Source organism: Rhinoderma darwinii, chromosome 2 (assembly GCF_050947455.1).
Source record: "Rhinoderma darwinii isolate aRhiDar2 chromosome 2, aRhiDar2.hap1, whole genome shotgun sequence".
NCBI classification, from domain to species: Eukaryota; Metazoa; Chordata; class Amphibia; order Anura; family Rhinodermatidae; genus Rhinoderma; species Rhinoderma darwinii.
This window is the reverse complement of record NC_134688.1, coordinates 36,532,501-36,554,503: the sequence shown is the minus strand read 5'-3', so window position 1 is coordinate 36,554,503 and position 22,003 is coordinate 36,532,501. Positions and strand designations below refer to the sequence as shown.

Below are 22,003 nucleotides of genomic sequence, written 5' to 3'. Positions count from 1 at the left end.
ATTATGTAATGACGGGGTAGGGAGACAGACAGGTGAGCCCTAATCTACCCGCCACTCAGTCCCTGCCTACTTGCACGACCCGTCCTAGGAGACGGCGTACAACTGGGCGACGTTCCCTACGCTCAATACGTGCACGAGAGACAAACCGACAAGGGTACACAGAAGCTAAAGGTAATGGGGCAGTTGCCCACGGCAACACCGTGAACAACAAGAGTAGTGAACGAGCCGAGTCAAACCAGGAGTGTACAAGGTATCAAACGCAGAGCAGGAGCGTAGTCAGTAAAGCCAGGGTCAATATGAAGCAGAGGTCAATAGTAATAGCTGGAACAGCAGAGCCAGGAAACAAGAGAGAATCACAGGCAAAGACAAGAAGCAAATGAAGGTATATATAGACCAAGGGCGGGAGATAGAACCGTCTGGCCAGGCTGTGATAGGTTCTCCCACTCCTCAGCCTACCAGCCTGAATGGTAGCAGATCGAGTCACTCTATCAGACCTAGGAGAAGATGCAGACTGATTAACCACGGGCGTCGACACAGAAGCTGTGTCTGGCAGATCCTTTACACTTATGGAGTAAATAATGTTCTAATAGTGGATTTCAGTTCAGGTTCATTACTCTTTCCAGAGATTGCAGTTTTCCTGAAATCCCTTCAGCTTGTATCTTGCGGACTTTAATAAAGTGTCATATTATCAACAGTCAGCACATCTATACTTTTTTGTTAGTTGTAAGTTAGTGGGACATTTTTGTGGTTTATATTTATCGATCAATGAAATTTGGCCGAGATAGAACAAATAAACGATCATACCAGTGAGCAAATAACACCACCACCAAAAGTGAAAAGATATATGGCAGAACTGTGACATATTCATGAAAAAATAAGAAGATTTTAAAGGGGTTTTCTGATATACAAAAAAAGTAAGATCAACTAAAATAGTAAAATAATACACTTGTATAAATTAAAAAAAAAAAAAACAACTTCAAAAGGGGCTGTCAGCTTTGGACTATCCTTTTTTATTAAAAGTGTTATTATCTTTTCTCCCATGCATCCTCTAATTTGCTTTTTGGAAGAGAATTATCTGTACGCCATCTTGTCTAGAAATCCCTGCCGGCAGTCAGTAGCTCCGGTAACTTTATGTGCCATGATGACTTGCTCAGGCATTCTACAAATTAGGTGTGGCTAGATCACATATAGCTATAGAGATCATATGAAATTGTATGCAGGATTGTGTGAAGCCACAGATGCAGGTCTTTAAAAATGCACAGGAAAATGCACATGAGAAGCTGCAGACCGTGTCATGTGCAGCAGCATGCATGTCACTGTCCCGTACTGAAAACATGATTACAGTACGGGACAGTTGTCCTGCAGCGAGGCAGGGACTCCTAGCATCGTACATAACTATGATGCTAGGAGCCCGGCTCCCTGCACTGTGTTCGGTCCGGGACTTGCGGCCGAATTACGTCCGTCAATTACGGACGTAATTAGTGTGTGTGCACATACCCTTAAAGGGGTTTTACTATCAGGGACATTTATGACATATCCACAGGATATGCATAAATGTCAGATAGATGTGGGTTCCACCTCCTGGACCCTCACCTATCTTTAGAACGGGGCCCCGTAAACCCAGTTCTACCGCTCTGTGCTCCAGCTGACTCGTGTGATTTCCGACCATGAAGAAGAAAACAGCTCAGATTGCTGAGTTACACTGTTTCCGTAAGACCCATAGAACTGAATGGTAGTCACAGAAACAGCGCAGCTCGAATGCTCCGCTGTTTCCGTAACTGCAATTCACTACTATAGGAGTTACAGAAACCACGTAGCTCAGCGACCTATGCTGTTTTCTTCTTCATGGTCGGATATCACATTTATGGCATATCCTTTGGATATGTCATAAATGTTCCTAATGGGAAAACCCCTTTTAGCGTACCAGAGGATTCTTCATTTGGTCCAGGCAACCCCATTTGGAGTTGACTTTGGAGCCATTCACTTGCCACTTGGGTCTATTTCTTATAGGATGATTCACAAAAAAATCTATTATGTCCTGTGAGTGCATTGATAAATTATAAGATTCAATTAAAAGTGGTAGCGGGTATGTTCTGTATAGATGGAGAATCATGTCCTCTGGCGGGCCCAAACCGACACTGTTGGCGCCATAGTTTTATAAGTAGGCGTCCTGATGATCAGCACATCGCTATACAATGCTCAATATATGCAATATAGCCCTGAGTCCTAGCCATGCATTCTTTCCCACCAATCATTATTTGCTTACATACAAATGCGGGCTTGTAAGCATAGAAAAGGTAGTAAGTTGTACGACTGATGATACTGTATGGAAAATAAAACTCCCCCGATTACACGTTTACTAGGATGCTCAGACCTGTCTGTCTTATGCCACATGTAAATCCAAACCTCCACTGTCTATAGGCAGCACGGTGGGAAGCATGTTTACTGCCGCGACCACATACCTACCAGAGCAAATTTATGATACGTGGGATGTGCAGCTAACATTCCTGTGTAATTTTCATACTACAGTAAACAGGGAGATGTTATATGTGCCATTTCCTGAAGAGATGTTAACAGAGCTTCTATCTATGAGAAGAGACAGGAAACATAACTAAATATCAATGAAACCAAACCGAAGAAATAGGTTATATACACGGAAGATAAAAAAGGGCCCCTAGAGACGAGTCACATTCACACAAGATTACAAGGGCCTAGAGAGACGAGTCGCATTCACACAAGATAACAAGGGCCCAGAGAGACGAGTCGCATTCACACAAGATAACAAGGGCCCCAAGAGACGAGTCACATTCACACAAGATAACAAGGGCCCCAAGAGACGAGTCAAATTCTCACAAGATAACAAGGGCCCCAAGAGATGAGTCACATTCACACAAGATAACAAGGGCCCCTAGAGACGAGTCACATTCACACAAGATAACAAGGGCCCCTAGAAACGAGTCACATTCACACAAGATAACAAGGGCCCCTAGAGATGAGTCACATTCACACAAAATAACAAGGGCCCCAAAAGACGAGTCACATTCACACAAGATAACAAGGGCCCCAAGAGACAAGTCATATTCACACAACATAACAAGGGCCCCATAGAATGCCTTTGACCCATAGAAACCGATCGATAGGTCACAGTACACGATTTTCACCAAAGTGATGATTTCAAAAAAGTGAATGTTAGAAGTTAGTGATATTAGGTAGGGAAGGGCATTCCAGGGAACACGTGCAGCACGAGAGAAATCTTGGAGACATGGATGATTACAAGAACGAAGAACACGGGAGGGCTGGTAGACAGAGATAAGTGAAGATATAAAAAACATGATGGGATTTGCGGTCAACAAATGTCTTATTTGGGGCTGCGTCCGATCCTCCATACCCCACTCATTTTCTCTTCTTTTGTATCCTTGCTTTGAAATTGAACTAGTATTTCAATATATTGATGGAAACCTTAACAAAGATAGGAATATTTCAGCTGCCGCCATGCTTTGAACTCATAAAGAACATCAAGTCCCTTCTAGATTACTGGTAATGAGATAAATTCTCAGCAAGGGATTTATTTAAAACCTGTGCTGGTTGCCATAGAACTTACAGCAACAAAAATGGTGCCTTGGATTCTGAAAAGCCGAAACAGTACTAATGCGGAACAATAACAGTCTGTGAATTACTGCGGATTGTGCCCCGAGAAAACAGGAAGATAAAGAACCCTTCACAGATCTATAAGCGGGCAGGCCCGTGCTTGTCAGCATCATCAGGTCGGCCCTGGCCTCGCATTATCCTTCGTTTGCAGCTCAGGTTTTAAATAGCGCTCTAGCAGGGGGTAAACATTACACAGGCTTCTTTGTATATTGAATCATTCAGGAGGAAATGTCGACATTGCTTTACTTGCCGTTATCAGGGCTTTTATGATTCCATCTTCAAACAATAATTGTGATTATAATCTCAGCCACTTACTATTCGCAGATTCCTAGTTCCTCTTGATTCCTACCAGCCAAGGGCCCATTCACACTAGCGTGAATCTCGTCCGTGTGCTGCGCATGGAAATCATGCACAGCACACGGACCCATTGATTTCAATGGAGCCGTTCACACATGCAGGAGTATTCGCACAGCGAGGGTCCGCTACATGAAACTTAAAAAAATAATTTAAAAAAACGCTTTGCGGGTGCCTGAAAAACGCATGCCACTCGCAAAGTACACTGATGCATAACGCAACACACATGGATCAGATTTACGCGCATATTTCACGTGCGTGAATCTGACACGCTTGTGTGAATGTAGCCTAAGGTTGCAGTGCCCATACACAGAGTAAAGTTGTCCGAACCAGCCGATTTTGACGGAAGCACCCGACTAGCAGAGGTACGGCAGAGCTTGCATGCGCACGGGGATGCCGGGAGGAACAGCTATAGTAAAGGTGCCCATACACATTACATAAATGTCACCAGAACCCGCTGGGAATTTCAGCAGTAATTGTCGTATATGGGGGTGTTCCGACTCTCCTCTAAAGGCAAATGTCGGGGAAAAAACAATTCAGCATGTTGGATTTCAACATGCACGATCCTTTCTTCTCCAGGGAGATAAGCCTCCTCCAAAGTGGTCTGTTAGTGACTTATTCCCCTGGGGTCGGGAGGAATAGCGGTCAGCCGAATGAGCATTCCGCCGACAGTAATCTAATGTATGTGGCCACTTTAGGTGTATAGCTAGCTTGAACCTTGCCATATGTAGGTGATATTTGAAAAAAGTTTTTGTAAGTAAAAGGTTTGCCAGATGCATAGGATAAATGCCAGAGTAAAGTTTATCTGCAGGTAAAACCCCACGACATGCTATTAATGTCAATGTTACTTGACTGAAGGTGCACGTTAAGGGTATGTTCACACGAGGTCATTACGTCCGTAATTGACGGACGTATTTCGGCCGCAAGTACCGGACCGAACACAGTGCAGGGAGCCGGGCTCCTAGCATCATACTTATGTACGACGCTAGGAGTCCCTGCCTCGCTGCCGGACAACTGTCTCGTACTGAAAACATGATTACAGTACGGGACAGTTGTCCGGCAGCGAGGCAGGGACTCCTAGCGTCGTACATAACTATGATGCTAGGAGCCCGGCTCCCTGCACTGTGTTCGGTCCGGTACTTGCGGCCGAAATACGTCCGTCAATTACGTACGTAATGACCTCGTGTGAACATACCCTAAAGATGTTGTTCACTTTAAACAACCCATTTTTGTTAGAACGGTCTTCTGAAAATAGGCTGGTCACAGGGTATCCTGCTGCTAGGATCCCTAGCAATCAGCTGTAATCTGTGAAGTAACGCATCAGCATGGGTTCAGTTCCGCTACAGCGCTCCCCACTGGAAAAATGAAGCATTACATGGTTCCGATTAAAATCAGTAGGCTGTCCGTGTAATGTATGGTCCTCCAGGGAGAGAAAAACCCTGTCACTGCTCATTACCCAAAACCGTTTTTCTAAGGAGGAGGGAGGGGAAGAAGGGCATCCATAGACCCAGGGCCAGACTATAGAAGAATAATATAGCTTCTGAAAACCCTTTCCTGATTGTTTTTCCAACCTTTGGTGCAAATGGGGAGACCCTGGAAGGTAGATAGTTCCAGTACATTGAATGCAAGAGTTCATTGACTCTCAGGATGGTGCTTTCATAGGATGGCATCTCTTAAAATCCCAGTCTAATTTCTGCCCTGCTAAAGTTGCATCACTCAAACATTCAACATCTCAACTGCAAAGTGGTAAACTATACAAACCCGCTGAACAGGACTGCCAAGTGCTAAAGCGCATAGTGGATCCTTTGGTTGCAACACTATCTTAATATTTAATAACTGTCTATGGAGGCAATGTCACCACAAGGACTGATCATTGGGAGATTCATGGATTGGATTTCCATGGTCAAGCGGCTGTGGCCATATTCCAAGATCTAGTGGAAAGAAGTGGTTATAACAGTAAATGGGTTGTTAAGTCTTATGTAAATTAAGCTGAAATGGACTTTTTCATCTTAGCCATTTATGGCATATCCATAAATGTCTGATAGGTGGAGGTCCCACTTCTGGGGCCCCCATCCATCAGGAGCAGAGAGGTCATCTGATCCCTGTTTCAACCGGCGGCATCCAAGCAGAGGCTGAATGGAGATGAGGCCATGCAGGTGAATGTCTCTCCCCATTGAAGTCTATGGAAGTTACTTTATTGGAAAGAGCCGGGCACAAGATTTTGTGGCGGTTTTTGTAGCTCCCATAGACTTCAATGAAGAGAGCTGTATACATGCGCACACACTTCTCCCCTGCTGAGTTGCCGGGCAGAACGGTAGATATGGGAACACTGTTCTTTTGACAGGTTGGGATCCCAGAAGTGAGACCCCAATCTATCAGATATTTATAACATATCCCGTGGTTATGCCAAAATGGGAAAACCACATTAATCATTGGTGAATGATAAAAATGTACACAACTTTCCAACCCCTGAACAAGTTCGATGATTCTCACAGTTGAGAGTTTGACAAAATCTACCCAGCAGGCAATTTTTCCTGTACTTCTGGTTAATGCATTATACCTACACTAATGCATTGCAGCAAATCCGGGAGAGAGATTTGTGCTGATGTTATTTTGCCTAGAAAGAACACATTGTATAAAATCCTCAGCTTTGAGGAGTATTAGGTCTGAACAGATTCCGTTCAGCTTTTTTTTTTAGTCATCTTACTTTCTATTAAAACTGGGTGACCACCAATACAACCACCACTAAAGATAACACAGGTTGTCACACAGCCCCCCCCCCCATTCCTCTTGGAGTTCACTGAAAATGTTTTTTTTTATATGATAGTCCCATAACCTACAGACACTTTCAAGCAACCTAGCTGCTATACTTTGTAACACTGTAGATGTCCAGTTGACCAGCAAATCCCTGTACTTACTTTGCCGATATCCTAATTGTCTTAATTGCATGTCGTCATTGGGACAGTTTCCACATTATCTGTAGATCTAAGCACCCTGCAGGCAGGGTTACCTGGTGTGTGAATAGCCAGTCCATTCTCTTCTCTGGCCACCCATGGAGGGAATCCAATAAAGAAACTTTCTACGTAAAGCCTGATGATTAGTCATACTGGAGCTATAGACATTGCCTGAAGCTGGAGGGCTTGGTGCTAAAGCCATTTCACGGGGGCACAATAGATAGAGTTAAGATGCCCTTAGACATTAAAGTTGGTGCATCCCATCATTTTCTTCACTGAAGATCTAACATGAATGGGGGAGGGGGTTATCTATTTTTTTGGGGGGAAAGGATTTGGCCGTGTGGAATCTTTTTTTTGCCCAGTTGACTTGTTTCTTTTCTGATAGAAATGGAGTTGGAAGTATCAAGCAGCTCCTTCCCTTACCTTGCTGATGGCACATGAGGAATTCTTGGCTATTTTCTATGGCCAATGTAAAGATCCATGAAGAACTTCCTTCATCAATACATTTGATTTGTCTAATTTTGCACTTTTTATGCTCTTGCTACCAGTAAATAGAACAATCTCCTTGTATTGATGCCTCCACTGGAAGAAAGCTTGGCAGTAGCAGTACTTGCCTTAGTGCCCTCCCAGATAGTACGGACAGAAAAAGCCCAAGACAGAAAAAATCTCTAAAATCAAAATCTTTAAAGCCCTGTACACAAAAACATATTGGACAGGTTGTCTTTAAGTGTAGATGGATTAATTACATCTAAATTACAATAACCGTGCCGGTATGGTGCTGCGCGGTTAAAAAACACACGGTTATATTATGTAATCGTTGGTTGCGCGGCTTTAACAAGGAAAGCAGATGGTTTCAATTTGCTTCATCTGTACAAGTCACGCAGTCAAAAACCGCATCACAAAATTGTGGCCGCTATGTGCACAGGCACTTTTTAAAGAAAAATGTTTGCTTTACTTTTTGTGTCCCCGTGGGGCCTGTAACCAGCAGACAGTAAAAGGCTCTGTTCACATCTGCGTCAGAGGCTCTGTTAGGCTTCTGCATGACGTGCTTTTTTTGACCGGCAAAACGACGGACATCATGACGGAAATCCGACAGAACCCATTCAAGTCCAGGGGATCCATTGGGCGCCGTTGTTTTTTCCATCATGCGATGGAAAAAGGCGGCACCGGTTTTTCATTGTTTTGCTCCTGTGAACGAAGCCTCAGTCAAACTTTCTGCAGAAGTCGCATAGTATTCACAGGTAAAATCTGAAAATATATTGAGCATGCTCTGGGTCCAAATACATAAATAGGTTTTATGTGAAATCTGATATCCATCATGGAACTGCCAGGTAAAGTGGAATTTCTCAGGCCGGAGGTAATTAATTAGGAGATTTCCCGGATTAGGAAAACCAAAAAATAAAGTGATTGCAGAAGATTTTGTCCTATATTTGGTTGATCATCTGAAACTCCTTGGAAAGAATTTTTTTTAATGTTCTTTGTTTTTCAATTCCTCTTTTTAAAGATCTCTGAATGCTCTCAGTGAATGGAAACATTCAATGTCTGAAAAACTGTTCTGATGTCCAACACAGGTGCTTGTCATGTTACAGTGTATCAGAGCTCTCTCTTGCAATGAGACGAGCAGTTGCGTTATATGGATGCAATAGATGAACGCGTCCATTCAATGACAGCATGCACAGATTTTTGATGAGGAATTAAAACACAAAATTATATTAGAAAGTAAGTTTAATTATACAACGATTATGATTTATTTACAAGACACAGGAATCCGCTTTAAGTGGCACATGAAAGAGAAGATATAGAAACGTCCTGTTGAGACAGGGGCATCCCAAAAATTCTATGCCCCTCTCACCAGTAACTGACAGCTGCCCTGTACTTGCATGTATACATGACAACCGTCACTAACTTTCACTAACTTTAGGGGTATGTTCACACAGGGCGGTTACCCTGTGTAAAAGTACAGGGAAAAACCGCACCAAGTTGTTGTGCAGTTTTTTGGCCGGAATGTCCGCTGCGGAAAACTACACGTAAAAATAAAATATGCTGATACTTACGTAGCCTTGGTCACACGTCCCTCTGCCGTCCTGCAGCCCAGCCTCCTGGAATGACGTTTCATCCATTGTCACCAATGCAGCCAATCACAGGGGATGAAATGTCATCCCAGGAGGCCAACCTGGATGAAGAAGCACCGAATTCCGGGTAAGAATAAGCTTCTTTTTTTTTTTGAGCTGTCATTTTTTTGCGGCTGAAGTAAAAAAAAACGAAAAAAAAAACAAAAAACACGAAAAGAAAACAAACCAGCGATTATGCAAATACAATTGAAATGCTGCGGATTAAAGATAACGCACCGCAGGTAAATTTGAGCGTTTTTTCCGCTCAGCATTTACACAGCGTATAGATGAGATGTGTTCAAATCTCATCCACTCTGCCGCTACTGAATCATGCTCCGGATTTTACGCAATGAAATCCGCAGTATTTACGTTACGTGTAACTGACACTAGAGGGGGGTGGGAGGAGGCGGGGGAATGCTCTAATTCTTTGTTAGCAGCAATTAGCCATTTTTTTTGGCCATTTGGGCTAATAGGATAGCGGACATGTCCCCACACCAGTCCCTTACATAGGAGGGTAAGAATGATGGCTTTATTACAATGTAGTAATGTACCAGCCACATGATCAGCTTGATAAAACGGAAAAAATCGACATGAAATCATCAATCCTGAACAAATGACCTTAAATGTATTTTCCACATTTATTTTTAGCCCCTGAAACTGTTGTGAGGCCGGCACAGCGTGAGTCCTTCTATTGCACGCTTATCTCAGGCTCTGGTTATCATCCTGCCGGACAGTCATACACGTCTGATACTAAACAGCGATCTCAAGAACATATCAACGTGCTTTGTTTTTTTGCCCTGCAGAAATGTCACATGCAAGAATCTTGTAGATCAAGTTTCTGCTGTAAACTGAGCCGATGAGAGACCTGTAAAAAAGAGCAAATGTACGAATGTTCAGGAGCGGAATAGGCTGGTGTATTGGATTTACAAGTTGGGAGGTTTGGCCCAAGCAAAAGGAGTAACTTGAAGCTCCTGGACCCCAATACAAAATCTGTAATAGGGCCGTCCACTCGTCTTCTTAGGTTAGAGGGACCTTTGGACCCCTTTAGACACCAGGGTCCGGGTGCGACTGCTACCTCTCCACCCCCGATAGCTGCACCACTGGCCAAAGATGTCACATTTTTTTCTATTATTAATACCACATTTTACAGTGTAGGTTCACCTTTGTATGTTTTAGCAATTCTATTACTCACGTGATTATCAGGCTGGTTTACATCTGTGGTCTGAAAGGTTCTTGGTTCACGCCTGGTGCTAGAGGGAGTGATTGGGTTAATAACCCAATACTAGGGAATGGTTATGTAAGCAAAGGGCTTTTCTGAGATTACAAAAAAAACAAACAATTTTTGTGGGGAATGATATTCCCCAGAAACAGCGCCACTCTTCTTCTTGGGTTGTGTCTGGTATTGCAGCTGAGCCGATTCAAACAAATGGGCTGAGCTGCAATATCATGGACAACCTATGGACAAGAGTGGAGCTGGAAAAAAAAAACAGACTCTATTTCTAATCTTAGACAACACCTTTAATATGTTTTAAGAAGACGCTCCAAAAGTGAAGGTCCTAGTGAACTATTCTAAATATGTACCAAATAGAAAATTATAAGATCACCAGCAAATAAGTGATCAGCTGAAGTCAGACTTATAGTGATCAAAGGAAGGATGTGCTGTCAACCCACGGTAATTCTTTTTGGCCGCATAAAAGAGCCAATCAGCTGATGAATTTGAGGCTCCACGAGAGGGTTTTTGTCCTCCTTGAGCTCCCCTTAGGACACCTGTGTTACGATTTGACAGGTGTACTGCCCCAGTCAAGCTCTCCACCTGCCACAGTCCTCGGAGCCTCAGTGGTTAGACCTGTTGTCTTGAAGCACTGGGGTCCTGGGTTCAAATCCAACCAAGGACAACTTCTGTATAGAGTTTATATGTTCTCCCCGTGTTTCCATGGGTCTCCTCCCGCAGCCCAAAAACATACAGATAGGGAATTTAGATTGTGTGCAGAATCGGACACTGGGTTACATCAGAAAGCAAAATGTAATTCAAAATTCTAGTGTTGACTAAAATGATACATTTTGTCAATGATGTTTTTTAAAGGCAATGTATAAACCACACTTGTTATTTTTATTATAAAGAACAAAAAATGTAGCATAACACAAAGCTCTATTCATATGATATCAATTTATTCACTTGCATCACTAGATAGATCTAATTATAAAAATAAAATAAAAAGACTCAGAAATAAATAAATTGAAATGTAAAGAATTGACAATTATGGGGTACACCGGCTGTAGAAAGTGACGGCATATTGCTAGGACATGCTATCCTTTGCTAAGCGGTGGGTATATGAAAACCCCCACTGATTGCAATAATGAAGGGGCCACGGCGCACTGTGGACTCTTTGACCAATACTCAGCCCCATTCACTTAAATTTCAGTTCTTTGCACAGCGCCGTTCCGAGAAAATATTAAAGGGGCCTCAGTCTCTTTGTTATCATCTGTTGTGGTCCTATTGGTCAGACCCTCATTGATCAGCCAGTGACAGGATACTCTAGTGATGATGCCATCTTTTGCTATTGCCGAATACCCCTTTAACAATCTTCCTTGACACTGATGATTTAAAAGATTCCACCCCCAAAACAATGGTAGAGCGCAGTCACGTGACGCTTCAGTGGGTCCACGATCAGATAGGCAAATGTCTGCTCATGAGTTGTGGTTGATGGATAACATAATCCATTCTCATCCTGCAAGGAAGATGATAGAACACAAAAGAAAGTATAATCACGAGTGTTATCCGAGATTGTAACAAAAAAAAACACACAAACCATACGTCACCCAGTCAGGCTTCGTTCACATCTGCGTCAGGGCTCTGTTCAGGCGTTCCATCTGAGCTTTTCGTCAGAACGGAACCCTGACTGAAAAAACATAAACCATAGGTTTCCGTTTGCATCACCATTAATTTCACCCATTGATTTTGACAGAAGCAATACCGTAGTCGACTGCGCTATTGCTTCCATCAAAACGACGGAACCCTTGCACAACGGAGACAAACGGAAACCATTCACAACGGATCTTTCACCATTGAAATCAATGGTGATGCAAACGGAAACCTATAGTTTCTGTTTGTTCCAGTCAGGATTCCATAACAGAGCTCTAACGCAGTTGTGAAGAACACCTTACCGACCACCCACTTTATTGTTTACCTGACATAGTGAGTATCATTTATCAGTATGATCGTAAGACATGTGACTTACTCATCCAGCAAAAACTACGCATTACCTTTGATTCCCCTGGCGCAAAGGTCTCAAGTGCCACTTTCTGCTCTGAGTGACAGCTCTAGCAACCAATCAGGAGATCACTAGAGCAAAGCAGAGGCGAAGGTCTTGCAGTGCAGAGGCACTTGCACGTCGTCAAGTCCTGCCTTAGTGGCACTTAAGATCGGTGCGCCGGAGGAATAAATATAGTTTTCATCGGTGATGCAACGTGCATGACCGAGACAAAAGTTATGTTTAAGATGCCCTCCGCCATATCGCCCTGTCAGCAGTTTAGAGGCATCAAAACTGCTGAAAGGTTCCCTTTAACATATGCACATGCTAAAAAAAAAATAATCCCAACTAGTGGTGATCGAGAGTAGAAAAAGGATTAAAATCATCCCTGGTGGTGTAGGGCAGTGAAGAGGTTAATGGTAACATCCCTGGTGGTCTAGGGCAGGAAACGGGTTAACGGTAACATCCCTGGTGGTCTAGGGTAGGGTAACTAAGTGATTGGCTAATTAAGATGAAGTAGTGGCAGTGTAATTTATCACAGACATTTGGAGAACATGAGGTGCAGGGGAGGATACTTGTCTTAAAATGTCCTCCTCAGGCCCGAGTGGGCCCACTACCCCTATGGGCCCCTGTGCTGCTGAACAAGCTGCTCAGGTAATATTTCCTTTCCGGTCTTGATGGTTACTGGTACCACACAACAAGATACCATATTTCATTGGCATATGCACAGTAGCACAATGGATGCTGGTCAATAAATCTGCAACACAGCAGAAGCAAAGGGCAGCATCAAGATGTGACTTCGCTACTGCAGTAGTTGCACCCTTTAAAACTACATGGACGACTACAAATGTCAGAGGGGGGTGTAGTTGCACGAAAGTGACATTGTGGGACATATACACATTCGCTAATGCTGTGTTCAGTGTTGACCTTCCTCATGACTTGCGGTCTGGGGTAGGAACATTCATATACAGTAGTTAGGTTAATATCTCATAATGAATGTCCAGATAATAATTAAATCAGACGGTGACCACTAAAGTCAGCCACAGACATTTAACAATTGTCAGCTCAAGATCTTTAGGCTCAAGACACTAGAGATTTTGGCCGGGCCGAAAAGGTAGATTTGGACCATTTTCTGACCACTGTCGATGTCTTTTTTTAGGAGACAGATGTGACCGACTCCGACCGATAGAAAATATCTGTGAAAAAGTTGATCTGCTTTGTGTGATTTTTTTTTTTGTTCATCGGAAAGTTGTTCATGCCAAACGACAGATCTGCATCCGATCAATAGAATCCCAGACCAGACCACAGATCAAGGATGAGGTGTCATTTTAACTTGCAAGTTGTTGTCCAAAATAACAACCTTCATAAATCAATGGAGAATGACAAGTATTTCAGAAAACGTCTGTCTGCAATCACTAATGTATGACCAGTTTTAGATCGAAGATGGACGATTCTACTGTGAGCCTTTGATTTGGTGTGTGTAGTTAAAGTAGAGCAGGGGAAAATGAGAGGCAGCTAAATAATTCTGAACTGTTCATCTCAGGGAAAATTCCAGCCCGTCCATTCCCCTCTTCTCAACATTAGACAATGGGGAAAGGCCTGCTGCCTTCTTAGAGATTGGGTTTGGTTGGACCATGACGATGGTAGGATCTTCTGACAAATATGGCTACACTTACAATCATCCTGCAATCATTCTTTGAGGCCCCCGGTGACAGATTTAGGTAATATGACTATTATATTTCATAAGTAGTAAGCCAGTATACAAAATATACAAAACATATACGTAAGAAATAATCCTCTCGTCTGTCAATCACAGCCAGGGATGGCCATGTTCACACACGCAAGTTTTCCCATCGGGTGTTGTTACAGTACATGCAGTAATGGAGACTTACATGGGCCAATACTTTGAAGACATAAGATATGATATTTATCTGCTTTGTCTCTGGATTCTTCTGAACGCTAAAAATAAAAGAGAAATAAAGAATTTAGTGCAACATCAGAAAAACGGTAATAATTCTCTTTCCCGGACCTCGATAACTTCCCAAATCCCATTAGGCTGTAGGACTTGTTAAAGGGAATGTCTCATGTATTTCACTAAATTGTGTTATTATTTTATGTACACACTGCAATCCCGTATTCCCGGGTGTGTCTGCTTTATGGCAGCTGCAATGAATGGGAATTAATAGTCAGGAAAGCGTTCATGAACTATTTGGGTAAATTTCCGCACGTCAGATTTGTTACAGAAATTTCTGCAATTGTCCCAAATATCTGAAGAAATCAGCAGAACTCCATTCACATGATGTAGGAAGAACCTCATTCATGGAAAAGATTTTTCATTTGCGGAAATGTATGCAACAAACCTGTGGATATTCACTTACAGTAGCCAGAAAATATAGAAGTATAATAGAGCCCTCCCCCAGAGACCAGGGATGCTACAAAGTGAGGCTATATTCAAATGACAGTGAAAAAAAAATGTCCATTAAAAACTAATCAACTGTCAGTTTTTCATGGCCATTTTACATCAGTGTCTCTAACCTTTCATCCATTTCCAGTCCGTCTTTTTTTTTTTTCAACATTAAATTTTTATTAAGTTTTCTCAGGTAATACAAAAACAATGCATACGACAATATATCTCTAATCAGCTTATCAATGACAAAATGTATACATAACCCACGGTATTCACAATGAACAATTCTTGTCACAATCTTACATAGAGACATAAAGCCCGGGCAGGTACAGTGCTTATCAGTGCATTATTCATAGAAAAGAAAAATAAATTACAGCAATTAAAATAATCAAAACCAAAGGAACAAAAAGAACAACAAACAAACATCGTCCATCCAGAACTAAACATGTCTTGGCTTCGTTACATGCCTATGGATGAGGTAGAAAAACCATACACAATACCGGCTGGCATTACCCGTGCTCTGGTATCCGAGCCTCCGGCCGTGGCCAGGCACATCCCTTCCGCGGGTTTCTAGGTCTCCTATGAAGTCCCAAGTGTCTGCTTACAACAGGGTCAAACTATGGGACATATAGATGCTCCTGAATTGGAGCCCGGGATTGAAGAAGCCAGATAAGTCTGCCATGGCTCCCATAGTCTTAACATTTTTGGCAACTGATGTGTTCGTAACGCATGCATGCGTTCCATCGTGAATGAAACATTCACTAGATTGACAAGTTCAGGACTGGAAATAGTGTCACTGCATTTCCATGATCTAGCAATCAACAAACGAGCCGCTATAATAATGTGGCTAGACACCGTCCTGGATACCGCTGGGATCTCTGACATATCGAGGAAACATAATGCCATAGCCGGACTTGGTTCTACTATGCAGGAAGACACTTGGGAAATCATTGCAAATACCCTAACCCAAAATGAGTGGACCTCAGGGCATTGCCACCACATATGAAAGTATGAACCCCTGCACCCACACCCTCTCCAGCACGCCTCCGAGTAAGTAGGATCTGATCTCGCAATCTGTGAAGGAGTCATATACCATCGTAGTAGTAGTTTTTGAGACGATTCCCAATGTTTTACCCCTTTCGATATTTTCCTAGTCCACGTGAAGGCCGAACCCCATTCCCTCAATGTGAAGGATGAGCGTAATTCTCCCTCCCATTTTACACAGTAAGGAGGCCTGCTGGAGAGAAGGCGGGCACACAAATCTTCATAAAACATAGAGATACCCTTCTTTTGATTTACAGGACCGAAATAATAATTTTGGGCCACAGAAGGGAATAATGGCACATTAACATTCAGAGAGGTAAAGAGATGCCTGATACATAGATACTTATAAAAATCCCTATTCGGAATAGAGTACTCCGACACCAGGTCAGAGAATGCCCGCAGGGTGCTACCCGTGAACAGCTTGTGTATGTGGGAGACTCCAGATGATATCCAATTGTCCAGAGACACCCCCGGGAGCTCCGAGGTCAGGAATTTCAAAAGGTAAATTTTTTATAGGTGTAAGAGCCGATGAGGGGAGATGTGTTGAGTAGTGTTTCCAAGCTTTAAGTGAAGCTGAAATAGGCGGGGACATTACCCCGGAAGGCTTAATGTTTACCTTGGGGTTTACCCTCAGGAGTGATAAAAGAGGTTGCTCTATTATGGTCTGCTCTATTTGGGCCCATTGTTTTGAGGGCGTAGACGTACACCAAAATTTTAGATGATCAAGAATAACCGCCCGGTAATATTTCTGGACGTCTGGCACCCCCATCCCCCCCTTCCTCCAGTGTCTGTACATCGTGTGCATCCTGATTCGTGGTTTTTTGTGCGCCCATATAAAATTATTCAGCAATCTTTGGAGTTCTCTCAAATACGAGTTAGGAAGGGGTATTATCACCGTACGAAATTGATACAAGATTATGGGAATGATCATCATTTTAATGACCGCGATTCTGCCCGCCCAGGACGTGCTGACATGGGAGTATGATGCCAGTTGTTGAGGAATGGTTTGCAATAATGGGCTAAAGTTGTGCTTAAAAAGGAGATTAGTGGACTTGGTAAGAGAAATGCCGAGATACGAAATTTTAAGGGGATTCCATTGAAAGGGAAATGTACTTCGTATGGAGGTTTGGACATGTAAAGGGAGACCTACATTCAGCAAGTGGGACTTGTTGCAGTTAACCTTATAGTATGACACCTCCCCAAATTTGTCTAGCGTCTTTTGAGCTTCTGTCAGAGAAGCTAACGGATTTGTTAAGGAGAGAATCACATCGTCCGCATATAGCCCTATTTTATGCAGGGTGTGACCAACCTGAATTCCCTGAATATCAGTGTTTTGCCGGATTGCTGCCGCTAATGGCTCCATTACTAAAGCAAATATCAGGGGGGAGAGTGGGCATCCCTGTCGAGTACCATTAGTAATGGGAAATGGTGTGGAAAAGAAGCCTGATGCCAAGACTCGGGCGGAAGGGTTAGAATATAACGCTAGGATCGCAGATTTAATCCATCCTGTAAATCCGAATTTGATAAGGATCGCTTCCAGGTATCCCCAATGAACCCTGTCGAATGCCTTCTCCGCGTCCAGAGCAAGGAGCACAGAAGGCACTCGTCTTTTTACAGCCCAGTCTATCAGATTAACATATCGCCTTGTGCCATCAGGTGCCTGCCTACCTGCAACAAATCCCACTTGGTCTTCATGTATAATGGTAGGGAGCAGATTAATCAATCTATTAGATATTACTTTGGCGTAAAGTTTAATGTCCACATTCAAAAGTGAAATGGGACGGAAGTTTGCCGGGGAGTCCGGAGACTTCCCAGGTTTTGGGAGTGTGACTATAGTAGCGGACAGCATCTCCTCTGGGAAGGAGCCTACTGCCGCCGCCTTGTTGAACACCCCCACCAGATGTGGGGACAACACCTTCGTAAATTTTTTATAATAATAATTAGTGAACCCATCAGGGCCCGGTGCCTTGTGCTGCGGCAAACTTTTAATGGCTCGGGAGAGCTCCAATTCTGTAAAAGGCGCTTTCAGGGCCGTACTATCGGTTTCTGAGAGGGAAGGGAGATTCAGGCCGCCCAAGAAATTATTTATATCCTCCGGGGAAGGCTGGTGCGTCAATTGATCCTCTTTCAGATTATACAGACTATAATAATAGTTCCTGAATTGTTCACTTATCTCCTGAGGGTGAGTGATGTAGCCCCCCTGACGATCTAATAGGTGCGCAGTTCTTTGTTTAGCATTGCGCTTTTTGATCATTTTGGCTAGTAAGGCTCCCGGTCTATTCCCTTGAATGTAAAACCCCAGCTGCATAGACTTTGACAATGTCAAATATCTTGACGTAAGCACACTCTGGAGTTGCCCTCTAAGAGCTTTGATGCGGAGGGAAGTGTCCGGAGTTACCTGTTTTTTATTAAGGGATTCTAAACTATGTAATTGGGAGAGAATGTCAGCAGTCGTTTTTTCCCGATGCTTTTTTAATCTAGACGCGGCCTGAATCCCCATTCCCCTCATATACGCCTTATGCGCGTTCCATAGGGAGAAACTATTCTCGGAGGAGGGAGAGTTCACCTCAAAGTATAAATTGAGGTGGTTATTCATAAGATCCTCAGTCATTGGGTGATCTAGGACCAGATCATTAAATTTCCAAGAAGAAAAGGGAGGGGAGGGGGACGTATCCGAAACCACCACAGTAATCGGGGCATGGTCAGACCACGATATATCTCCTATCAACGATGTAGACATATATCGCAGGCTTCTTTTACATACCAGGAACATGTCAATTCTAGAATACACCCTGTGGGGTGCTGAGAAATACGTAAAGTCCCGTTCGTTTCCATGCTGACATCGCCAAATGTCATACAGCTCCTCCCCATGTATCGTGTGGTGTAATTGGGAGCGTGGCCGAAGTGCGTTCGAGGAGTCAATTATAGGGTGCATTACCTCATTAAAATCGCCGCCAATAATTAGTAAGCCCTTTTCAACTTTCCGAACTTTACGGAGGATTTTATGGAAGGCCCTGAGTTGATGAGAGTTCGGGAGATATAGATTAACCAAAGTATACGTAATATGATTAATATCACAAATGAGGATCAAAAATCTGCCCTGGGGATCTAAGATCACCTCGTGCTCTTTAAAAACCACCGATTCCTTAATTGCCGTAAGGACTCCTTTGGTTTTCTTGGAGCTATTAGCTTGATAAACATGCGCGAATTTAGAGTGTGTGCATTTAGGGGGGTTGAGTTGCGAGAAATGAGTTTCTTGTGCAAAGAAAACCTCACATTTCAAGTTTAGCGCCTCTTTCCACATCATTTGGCGCTTGAAGGGGCTGTTAAGCCCTTTAACATTCAAGGAGGATATTGTAACCGGCATAGTGTTAAATCTGAAGGTGCGTTAGTAAGAGCTAAATACCTGGTTGTCGCCCGCTGGCTGCGGGTGATCCAAGCAAGACATCTGGATGGACAAAACCTGGCAACGTTAAACATAAAAACCAAAAGCATTAAAGCATAAATGAGAAACACATGGCGCCTACACTGCGCCGAAAGAACCTCCATGGGGGGAGAGAAAAAAGGCATCTAGGTAGCATATATCGCGCGTTTATGATCAGACAGTCACCTTTGAGAGTCCATCCATAGGGTGTCCTTAATTCGTTTCCCACTCGGGGGGAATACGGCGTGGAGATGCTCTTGAAGGGACGGCCGCAAAGTTAGTGATCGGGATATTCCATTGTCGCAGCAGCGATACTCCATCCGAAGGGGACGATATCACATGAGTAGAACCATTCTTATTGACGATCAACTTGACCGGGAATCCCCATTTATACTTGAAATTGTGCTCCCTGAGAGTGACTGTAATTGGTTGGAATTGCTTGCGAAGCATCAACGTAGAAGCAGATAAATCCGGAAAAATCGAGACTTGGGTGTAGGGTTCAGGAAGTTTTCCCAATCCTCTGGACTCTTGAAGGATGCGGTCTTTAGTTTGATAAAAATGTACTCTTGTTAATACATCTCTTGGAGAATCAATAGGAGCTGAGCGGGATTTAGGGATCCTGTGCGTTCTATCTAGAGTCAGGTCTAGAGGAGCTATCGTAGGAGACAAAGCCTTAAACATGTCCTGTAGATAATTCTGCAAGTCCCCAAGGGAGACGGTCTCTGGGACCCCCCGTACCTTCAAGTTATTACGTCTGGATCTATCTTCCTGATCCATTAGTTTGGACTTCAGCCATACCACTTCGTCTTTAAGGGCAGAGTGAGCATCTATAAGCGTATTATGGGCTGCAGCATAATCACCCATTTTGCGTTCAATGTGATCGGTGCGGCACCCCAGGTCATCCACCGACGTTTGAATCTGTGACATCATTTTATGTAATGTCTCCGATATTGAGCTTTGCAACGACTGTATTAACCCCTTCATGATAGCAGTAGTAAGGGGTGCATCGTCTGAGATGGCCGCCATTTCAGGAACGTTGGTTGCTGTAAGGCCGCCCACGCAGGCCGTTAATGGAGCAGGGGACTGTGCTTTCTCCTGCCTCGGGTTCATGCTGATAGGCGGGGAGGGTGCTGAACGAGTCGCCCCCCGTTTGGCCGGGTTGCCCACATCTTTTGAGCTTCCCTGGATAGATATATCCCTTTCTGCTGACTGACCTGCGTTAGCCGTTGTTGAGGCACAGGGACGCGTGTCTTCCCTCTCATGAGGCGAGCCGGCGCCATCTTGGATGCGGTCCGTCGCTGGGAAGTAGTCCGGGAGCTTTTTCAGCTCTACCTTTGCTCCCCTCCTCTTAGTCATGTTGCTCCCCGGTGCTAGGAAGTTTAAAGGGAATGTGTTGCCAGAAAAACATGTTTTTTTTTTAAAAATTAAACATTTAGTGTGTGGGTGATTAAACATTGTTCAAATTTTTTTTATTTTTTTCGCAGGTCATGAAATATTATAAATTATTTCTAATTTATAATACTACCCATTTTTGGTCACTAGATGGAGCTAGTTCCCAAAATTGCAGCATTGCAACATTGGGTTAAAAGCCCTCGCTCTAGTGAGCTCTCAGCATCCCCCCCTCCTTTATCCTGGCTAGTGCCGGGATAAACGAGGGGTTTGAACGGTGTAACCTCCTACACTGTGTGTCGCCATTTTTTGAGCTAACACACAGCGTAGTAGGTTTACATACAGTAGTAAACACACACAAACACGAACATACATTGAAATCTCTTACCTGCTCCTGCCGCCGCGGCTCCCTCCAGCCCGTCCGCTCCGTTTGCTGCCGCTGGTCCAAGTGCACAAATCCGGAAGCCGCGACCGGAAGTAGTAATATTACTGTCCGGCCGCGACTACCGGTCCACAGGAAAATGGCGCCGGACGGCGCCAATTTCGAATTGGACTGTGTGGGAGCGGCGCATGCGCAGTTCCCACACAGACGCCGTACACGGAAGTCAATGGGACGGGAGCCGTTCACAGTCCCTATGGGACTGTGGCTGCCGTATTCCATGTCTGTATGTGTCGTTAATCGACACAGACAGAAATGGAACAAAAAATGGCAGCCCCCATTAGGGAAGAAAAAGTGTAAAAATAAGAAAACGTAAAACACAAACACACAAATGAATATAAACGTTTTTAATAAAGCACTAACATCTTTAACATATAAAAAAATAATTTGTGATGACACTGTTCCTTTAAGGAGTGGAACCCTCGTGTTTCCGCTTCTTTTCAAGGCGATCTGTCGCTGTGAGCCGCTACTTAGCTACTCGGTATGCAGGAGAACTTGTCTTACACCGCCATCTCAGTCAGCGGCAAGCTCCGCCCCCCCGTCTGTCCGTTTTTAATGGCCATTAACCCCTTAAGGACGCAGGCTAGTTTGGGCCTTAAGGCTCAGAGCCCATTTTTCAAATCTAACATATTTCACTTTATGTGGTAATAACGTCGGAATGCTTAAACCTATCCAAGCGATTCTGAGATTGTTTTCTCGTGACACTTTGGGCTTCATGTTCGTGGTAAAATTTGGTCGATATATTCAGTCTTTATTTGTGAAAAATTGCAAAATTTAGAGAAAATTTACAAAAAATAGCATTTTTCAGAATTTAAATGCTTCTGCTTGTAAAACAGACGGTTATACCACCCAAAATAGTTACTAGTTCACATTTCCCATATGTCTACTTTAGATTGGCATCGTTTTTTGAACATTCTTTTATTTTTCTTGGACGTTACAAGGCTTAGAACATAAACAGCAATTTCTCATATTTTAAAGAAAA

General features: G+C 43.5%; 1 protein-coding gene across 1 annotated transcript in view; it reads right to left on the bottom strand.

Moving 5' to 3' along the window:
- Positions 1-11,215: 11,215 nt before the first annotated feature.
- Positions 11,216-22,003, bottom strand: part of CFAP300 (cilia and flagella associated protein 300) — a 69,552-nt gene continuing 58,764 nt past the window's right edge. The window contains exons 6-7 of the mRNA XM_075849972.1: positions 14,211-14,277; positions 11,216-11,796 (exon numbers count right to left, since the gene is read on the bottom strand). Of these exons, the coding sequence (XP_075706087.1) occupies positions 11,671-11,796; positions 14,211-14,277 (193 nt within the window). The 3' untranslated portion in view covers positions 11,216-11,670. The remainder of the gene's footprint in view (positions 11,797-14,210; positions 14,278-22,003) is intronic.